Below are 9,561 nucleotides of genomic sequence, written 5' to 3' on the forward strand. Positions count from 1 at the left end.
ACAAAAAAAAAAAAAAAAAAAATCATTTTGATACACAGAATAGAACCTGCAGTCTCAGGGTGAGATGAGAGCTGCCTCAAACACACCAGGCTGATACCTAATCCCTCCCAAGACACTTGTCACATTTTGGATCTAATTCATTATTAAAGTCTGAGGTTTTCCTGTTCGCCTTGGCAGCACATATACTAGACTCTCAAGTTTTCAATCAAAATCCTGGGAGGGCCACAACAGAGATACGGGATAAGTAACTAACACCAAAACTGTAACAGGCTCAAGTGATCAGTTCCTAATCATTCATGTCCAACAGAGAAGAAAAAAGACAAAACCATCATAGGCAAAAGATAGCAAATAAGATACTTTTTTAAAAAATATAAAATGCATGGCATATAATGAAAAAATTACTGGACATCTCAAAAGATAGGAAGAGATGACTGAGAATCAAGAGGAAGAAAAGACAATAAAGGTAGGTCAACATTAAAATTAAAAGATAAATATTTTACAATAGTGACTAATAGACCAAAAATATAAGCAAATATGGACACAGGAGAATAATGCACTGAATTTCAACAGAGAACCATAAAACTATAACTATAAAAAAAGAATCAAAAGACTATCTAGAAATGAAAAACACAGCATCTAAAATTATAAATTGAGCTGGGCATGGTGGCGCATGCCTGTACTCCCAGCACTTGGGAGGCTGAGGCAGGAGGATCTTCGTGAGCTAGAGACCAGCCTGGGCTACATAGTGAGTTCCAGGTCAGTCTCAAATACATAGTGAGATCCTGTCTCAAAAAAACCAACCCCCACCCAAAAAAAAATTACAAATTCACTCTGACAAATTAAAATATTGAAAACATTAGAACAAAGAATTAGGGAATCTGAAAACTGGTGAATAAAGTTTTTTAAACTTGGTTAAGAGAAAAATCCTCAGAGCCAGAAAGGCTAGATGCAGTGCAAAGTATGAGTATAATTCCCTGTCCCTGGAACCAGAAAGGCTTCACCACTGCAACAGATATCCACCCTTTTTAGTTTTCATTTTGAGGTAGGGACTTGCTAAACTGTCTAAACTGGCCTTAAACTGGTGGTCCTGCCTCAGCCTCCTGAATAGCTGGGAATGCAGGCATGTATGACCTTGCTGGTTCCAAAAGGAACACAAAACACCTCAAGAGATAATAAGATAAAAGAAACAAAATATGACACAGTAACAACCAAGAATTTTCCAAAATTCAAAGAAATAAAGACTGCTTTTAAAGGGTTACAGTCAGACTGCTGAAGAGAAACAATGGAAACCAGAAAACAAACTGCCGAGATTTTTACATGGGGATTAAAAACTAAGGGAAAATCAAGGTTTTCTTTAACAACAGCAAAGAAAAATCACTATTAGAAATCCTGCCTGTGTGAAAAAATTCTTCAAGGCTTCAGAAAATGATCCTTGATGGGAGAAAGGGACTATATGAAAGGATTAAGAGCATTTAAAAAAGGTAGCAAAATTGCAAACACAAGAATCTGGATGTCTAAAACAACAATTAAGTTTCATCAATTTCTGACACATGCATATTTTAACAAATTAAAACAACAGTATAAGGAAGGCAAGAGGCAAACTATGTTAAGATTCCTGCACTGCTTGGTATATGATAAAGTATTGATTTAAGGTAGGCTACAATAAACCAATGATTTATGCATTATAATGTTTAGGGTAATAAATGTCAAGTTAATAGAGAAAAAATAAATGTGTACTTGATTAATTTCACACTGGAAGTCACCAGTTCTCACCTATTAGTCCGGCAAAAATCCTAAAGTGTAGCACTATACTGTTACACACTGGAAATGAAACACAGTAAAACCTCAAAGTGGAAGACTTACATATATAACAATGTTGTGTGCACTTGTCCTTTTATTCAGCAGCCCTACTTCTGGAAACTTATCCTAATGATAATGCAGGAAAAATACACAAGCTATATTGCACTGCAGCACTATCAATAGCAAAAAACTGGAAATGTAGAGGTAAAACAGAGAATGGCCCAAACTATGCATATCCACAAAATGGAATAACACGACAGCTTTACAAAAGGAATAATATATCCTTAAAACATGCAGCAGCTATGAAGAGTGAACATCAAAATATACTGTAAATGCCAGGGATATAGCTCAGCAACACCAAGCCTGCCTGGCAGGCACAAGGTCCTGAGTTCGAGTCCCAGTATTTCCCTCCCCCAAATCTTAAAATATACTGCTAAAACCAAAGCTAAGTGTATGAAGTTTACTACTCTCATCTAAGAATGGCAGTGTGTGAGGAGCTGCTCATATAGGGGTGTGTCTTTTAAGTAAATAAAAGGAAGATAAGACACGGAGTATTTAAAAAGCTTATATATGTGGGAGGAGGCAAAAAAACAACAAAATAATTTCTGACTGTACCTATTTGTAGATTTGACTTTTAGAACCATGTAAAATATTACTAATTATAAACACAAAATGAAAATTTTAAACTGCGATCCCTAAAAAACGAAAAGAAATGAACCAAATCAACTGGTGGCATGAACAAAGAGGGAAATTATTATAAATGACTTTAAAAGACAGAGTTGAACACAAAGTCATATATACCAAGAACAGAAAGAACTGGGGAAAATGTTTTAATTTTCTCAATAACATTTTTGATTGTTAAATTGATAACTTATACTGTAGAATAAAGCAAGAGTCACTATGTCACTACACTGGAGATTAAAACTTCCGGCATGGGAGAAAGGAGTTATCATCAATTAAGTTAAATAAAAACCCCAATAGCGCTAAACTCACTACAAACTTGAGATAAAATACAGTATAACTATTTCCTAGATTTGCCCATAAAAGGAATCTGGAAACAAAGGTTAATCCAGTAGCAAGAAATATGCTTGGATTTAGTCTCTATATATCACTTCACATAAAGAAACCAGAGATTTGTAGCAAGATATCCAATTTTAAAGTTGGGGGAAAAGGTGAATGAGTTGAATGAACATCTTGTCATGTCAGAAAGCAAGGAAGCAATCAAAATTACCAAGCTCCTGTCAAGAAGATTCAAAACCCAACCTCAAAAAGATCCCTCCTCCAATGATTGAACTACTAAAATATAACGAAAATTACTGAAATATCTAAAATATTTTAACCAATGCATGCAATGATACATACACACCCCCCAAAAAAATTTCCTGGCAACTTTGGATATGTAAAAACCAGTACTTTGCAAATGAAAGGGGAAAAATAATTTTCCACACATCAACTATTCTAAGTAATCAAACAGAAGGAAAAAAATATACTTTCAAGTCATAAATTAATTTCTCATAAATGAAAAAGCAACTGTGACATGTCTATAAGCACAGCACTGTGGGAGACTAAGGCAGGAGAATCATAAATTTGAGCCCAGTCTGGGCACCTTGGTGACTTAGAAAGAACTTTTTTCAAAACAAAGGGCTGGGGATGTAGCTCAGGGCAAAGGCCCTGAGGCTCAATCAATCCCCATTACTGGAGTGGAGGAGTCCTAAATTACTATTCTGGAGCCCCTGCAACCTGGACACTGAACTGCAATAGCTTTTTAAGGGACAGTAAGACGCTACACAACTGACAGGCAGGGTGGTACTGAGGACTGAACCCAGGGTCTTCAGCTTTGCACTGAGTTCCTTTCTTAGACCTTCATATACATTTACTTTTTGCCTTAAGGCAGGGTCTCATTAACTCACCCCAAAGAAGCTAAATTTGTGGTACTCAGCCTTCCAGTGCTAGGGTTACACATGTGCACCACCACTCACAGGTCACAGTTCTTAATATACTTAAGAACACACTCATTGCTACTTCTGAATAGCTTTTCCTCACCAAAGGAAAAAGAATCAAACTGGTTTGAAAAAGCCTCTGGAATTACCAACAAGATAAACACTTATGACATTTTATTAAATCACACAAGTTTGACATTGGTTGTATTGGTTGTATATCTATGAAGGAATTATTAAAGTGTGAGAACAGTACTCTCACTGTGGGTATTTAAGTGTGTGTGTGTGTGTGTGTGTGTGTGTGTGTGGGTGGGTGTGTTGAATTACATAATGAAATGCTTTGGATGAAAGCGTGTAATGTCTGGGATTCATTTCAAACTAATACATGAAGAGGAATGAATATAAAAGTGAAAGTAAAGCTAAATATTAAGCATGAAACAGGCATTGCTGAAGCAGGATCACGGGCCCAAAGAGTGGTGGCACTGTTTTCTACTATGATTCTAGACTATGGCTGCTGGTAATTTCACATATAACGGTCAATCCTAAATATAGATTTTACATATTTAACGTCTTCTCAGCTGTCTCCTCGGAAATGTATGAGGCGGTATAAAAAAAAAAAAAAAATCAATGAAATCAAGTCTTTCTTAAAAGAAAAAAAAATGAGGTAAGGAACATAATTAACTGACTACCATGTATAAATCATATTCTGATCCAGATTCAAACCACCAAAACTTTAATATGGATTTTTGAGATAGGAACATTGGAGCTCTGAACTAATAAGTAGCAGACATTTCCTTAATATAAGCAAAATATTACTTTAAACTTTTAAAATGTATGCTTATTTTTATAGTTATAAATTCAAGTATATGCAGAAGTAATAATACCTAGGGTTGGTTTAAAAATAATCTTGTGAGAGGGAAGCATGGTTGAGGATATAAACAAAACAACAATTGCTGTGGATTAATAAACATCGATGGGTTCTCATGGGTTTAAGATAGCCTTTAACTCTGGCCTACATTGACCTTTATCATAATGAAGATCACATGTATTATTCTCTTTTCTCTAACTCTTGGGATGGTTCTGGATTACCTACACTTGCTGCTGGCCTGGGAAGGCCCTCCATGGTTTGGCAGATGTTTACACCTTGTGGCTTTCGCCATCTGCCACTTCCCTCTCTTTTCCACTGGCTCCCCTTGCTGTCCACCTCTCAACAAGGCAAACTCATGCCCGCCTCTGAATCTGACTGTGTCCTTCCCCTCAAACCTGTGCACAGCTGGCTCCCTCGCTCCACTCAAGTCTCTATGAAATCAGCATGCCTCAGAGATTTCTATCTCCCTCCAACAACTACCAGTCTACATCCTTACTCTGCACAGTCCTCCCTTGCTGCACTGAGACCACCTCAGATTTTTCTACACAGCCGTCTTGTGCCGTTAGGGTCACCCTCCAGCTTGTGACTGCCTGTGGGAAACAGCTCCATTTACTTGTTTAGGGTGCAGTACAATCCCAGCACTAGTAAATGGCATTAAATAAACACATTCAACAGTACATAAGAACCTTAAAGCAGAGTGTTATCTGAGATCTGAGTATCAAGGCAGCAAAAGCAAAACTGAACAGAAATTAAAATACCAGCTGCTTCTTGAATTTCCTTGCCAAATGTTAAGGCCAAAAACTGGAAAAAGCTTCAAATATAAATACACATATGTGAGCACAGGTACACACATTGCACTTCTTTAAAAAATATTTGATGGCAACTTATATAAGCACACATTAGAAAGGCAAGAGCTAGTAAGTGTCAACAACACTTTAGGAGATCTGAAATGTTTAGTAAGTCTACAACCTTCTGATTCTATGGAAATATTATCAATAATGGTATAACAAAAATATAAATTTAAATTTTAGAAAGATAAAAACAGTACTTTATACCAGCAAGAGTTTAACTGGATTAGTGGTAACGTAATTGTCCTCCATTAATGGAAACTGCAGGAGTCACTGCTGCGTCCTTTACATATGTTAACACCAATGAGTTATAACAGATTAATTTGATGAGTTCAGTAAATAGTAACCCGAGGAATATTTCCTAAGTCCCTATTAAGATGGCTTATGTGTTACACTTTATTTATTATTCCATGAAAAAACTCAAGATTCAAACCTATGAAACATGCAATCAGATGCCATAATCATCAATGTAAATTTTTTATCCTTAAATAGTTCAAACAAAACAAAGAATCAACACTCAAAAACAAAAGCACAGGAAAAATTTAATAGTGTTGTATTTAAGGCACAAATGTGCATAGTCCTGTTTTTAAAAACGATTAAAGTTCATGAAAACCTACTGATACATCAATAGCTTAGCAGAAAAATAGCACTTAACTAATTCTTAAGGAGTTTCAAGGGAGGAAGAATTTAAAAGCATTCACTTACTAGCTCCGCTTCCAATTGTTCTATGGAAAAGCTGTGACATCCGAGGACCAAGAGGACCAAACAGGTGAGGGGGAAGACCCCTGGCCTCTAACAGAGCTAAAGAAAAAAGAAGGGCAGGGGAGTAGTTGAGTTGAATTTACACAACTGATCAACTAAAAATGTCAAGCAACTGATTCATCTCATAACTGAGTAGCCAATGTTACTTTCCATTCTGAATTTTAAGAGAAGATAAACTTCCAAGACCATCCTCATATATATATTAATGTAATTAATATAAATTAAAATATACATGTTTCAGCTTTAAATATTTAAAGTTTGATGAAGAATTTTTAAAAAATGCTGATGGAAATATGTAAACAGAGCCCCAAAAACTCAAGGTAAATAACTATTTTGAGGAAGTTATATATTAAGCACCCTTGATCCGTCAGTTTTCTCTCTGATATTATTTCCCAGATTCTTGCACTGAGGCACTACAAAAAAAATATTATGAAAACCATTAGGCTATATTTATTGCCTCCAGAAAAAAAAAAAAAACAAAAGAACTATGTATTCATGAGAATCCTTGTCAAAAAGTAGTCATCATATCCCTCAGAAACTTGAAACAATCTGAAACTGACATTTCTTGTAAGCCTCACACTGGAATTGATTATAAATCAATCATTATATATATACATCCATTTGCAGACTGTATAAATAATGAGGTTATTTTATGTTAAAGCTTCTACATTAAAAAAAAAAACCTAGAGTTTATATAATCTTCATTTTGAATCAGTGATCAAAAGTGGGGGGCTTTAGGATGTCTTAATACATGTATTCATAATGTTACTAGGAGAACAGTGTATTAAATTCCCCTTTTCTAGGTGTTTTATAATATATTACTAAAACCAGTTATAGATGTAACACAATGAAGAAAATTTTGAAAACATCAAAACTATGTAAGGCACTGTTCTCCTTAAACAATCAAAATGAAGACAGAAGCCAGGTGTGGTGGTGCACACCTGTAATCCCAGCACTCTGGAGCCTGAGGCAGGAGGATTCCATGTTCAACCCCAACCCAGGTAATTTTGCAACTGAGAGGAACACTGTCTCAGAAAACAAAAAGGGGAGGGCTATAGATATAGCTCAGTGCAAAGGACCTGGGTTTAATCTCAGGAACTACCAAAATAAATAAAGAAGGAAGAAATTAGAAAGAGATAATTCATCTTCTGAATCAAAACCATCAAATCTCCACTAAGCAGCTTCTTTTGCAAGGAGGGACAAGCACAGCTAGATGACATATTTTGAATTAGTTTCAATAAAAAGCAATAGTATCTGGCAGCCATGGTTAAATGTCATTTGCAGGCTCTGTGACTGTCTTTACCTTGCAATCGTCCCATCTCGGAATCATCAGATTCACTCTCCCCAGAGGTGGTCATGCCAACAGCCCCTGCAACAGAACTGGAGGCTGGGGGAACGGGGGGGGGGGCAAGGTTAAGACAGGAGCATTTTATGTTTGACTTGTCTTTAAAAGGAAAAGCTAAAGTTTTACAGACTATAATAAATACATTAAACTTGTCCTGCTACTGCACACTCGGTTGTTCTTGAAGACTTCATTCCATGGTATTTAGGAACAAAAAAGAGCTCAGCTACTTTAACTTAAACACCTATAATTTCAGCACTCAGGAGGCTGAGGCTGAAGGATTGCTGTGAGTTCAAGGCCAGCCTGAACTACACAAGACCCTATCTCACCCACACACACAAAAAAGAGAGCATAAAAATATAACCTTACTTTTCATGTATACATGGCACTTTTGATAGACTCCACATGCCTTTGAAACTGCTTTGGAATTAAATCCTGGCCTAAATTTTACCAGGAGTCAATACTACTTAAATCATTCTGATATTTAATAGATTACCAACAACTATTTATCTATTTTCTTTTGTTTCAAAAGAGCAAAAGTCATATACTTTTATTATGATTCAAATACTAAAGATGCACATCACAACTCAGATGACTGCAAGACACTGTGAAGAAGCATAAAAGGAGAGGGCAACTAAGATGCAGAAACTAGGTGGAATGAAGAATAAAGGCTCAGAAGAGGATTGCTATGTAAATGCCAACAACTACCACAACGAAGAACTAGTGTAAGCAGCAGAGACAGCTTGCTTTAAGAATCTGACTGGAGTAGAAACCATATTCCTGCAAAAGCAGTGGCCTATTACACCTTGGTGTCTGCTGAGACTGGGCTCAACAGCCTGGATGTTTGGTTACATCTGAGCAGATCACTCACAGTACCTTAGTCCTTGTTAACCAGACAGATAATGACAGAGCTAAGACATTACAGCTATTTTAAAGAGGTATACAAATAATACATGTGAATTCAAAGAACTCTTCTGGAGAAAGAGATGCCAATGCACACCTCTTTTCTCATACACCACTGAATGTTTTCCTTAACTTTGGTGGAATTTTTAAAAATTCTTAGAGAAATTTATCGATTGGAATAAAGGTCAGCAAACGATGATCCAAATCCAGTTCATCACATGGTTTTGTACTTGTAACCATTAGAATATGCAAACACTCATTTAGTTACATGGTCTGTGGTTGCTTTCACATCAGACTTTAGTAATTTCAACAGAGACCACATAAAGTCTAAAACATTTATTATCTGACCTTTTACAGAAAATGTTAACAACTCCATGGTTTAAAGATACAGGTTACCTGGAAAAGCTGTTGCTGCTATTGATGCATAACATACTGCTATTATTAGTCTTTGTATATAAATATAAGTACATATATACATATACATATATATATAAATTGAATTTTGAGAAACTTTAACGTTGCTGCCAACTTTGGAAAAAGTCATCCCAATTTACTGTGTTGAGTTGGCATTGTACAGAAATGGACAGCCATATTGGTCTAGAAATGTTAATTTTTTTTATTTTTATTTTTTACTTTTTTTTCCACGTGTAGAGGGGTAACACATTGTACTAAATATGTAAGGTCATATCTACGTGGGTTTGATTACAGAAACTAATAAAGTATTCTCTAAATAATGAAAAAAAGAAGAAGATAAGACTATAAGAGCAAGAAGCAATTTAAATATGTTCAGGGACCATTTTCATCTCCAGAATTAAGGATTATTTTAATGTTACATCATTGCCTTTTCTCTTTTACTTTCCTTTTTAGTTTTATTTTAGGATTCCCTATTTTTAATGTTCATACAGAGGATTTTTTTACCTGAAATACCGAATAGTTTCTCTGGTGTGAAAAACTATAATAGTACACAGGATCCTAATGAGATAATTAGTAATGTGAAAGAGGAAGTAAAGAGCTAAAGGTGTAGGGAAAGTGGGAAGGGTGGGGGAAAGGTAATAAGGGAGAGAAAAAAATATGAGAAACTGAAAAAATGGAAATAAAGTG

The 9,561-nt window shown here is 35.7% G+C and overlaps 1 protein-coding gene across 17 annotated transcripts in view; it reads right to left on the minus strand.

Annotated features, from left to right (window-relative positions):
• Positions 1-9,561, minus strand: part of Trip12 (thyroid hormone receptor interactor 12) — a 123,961-nt gene that overhangs the window by 51,918 nt on the left and 62,482 nt on the right. For all 17 annotated transcript variants that reach the window (XM_010608119.2, XM_033764673.1, XM_033764672.1 and 14 more), the window contains 2 exons: positions 7,519-7,602; positions 6,159-6,254 (listed from right to left, as the gene is read on the minus strand). In XM_010608119.2, coding sequence (XP_010606421.1) covers positions 6,159-6,254; positions 7,519-7,602 — 180 coding nt within the window. The remainder of the gene's footprint in view (positions 1-6,158; positions 6,255-7,518; positions 7,603-9,561) is intronic.

This window comes from Fukomys damarensis, unplaced genomic scaffold (assembly GCF_012274545.1).
Source record: "Fukomys damarensis isolate Sample0158 unplaced genomic scaffold, DMR_v1.0_HiC HiC_scaffold_16, whole genome shotgun sequence".
Classification (NCBI taxonomy): Eukaryota; Metazoa; Chordata; class Mammalia; order Rodentia; family Bathyergidae; genus Fukomys; species Fukomys damarensis.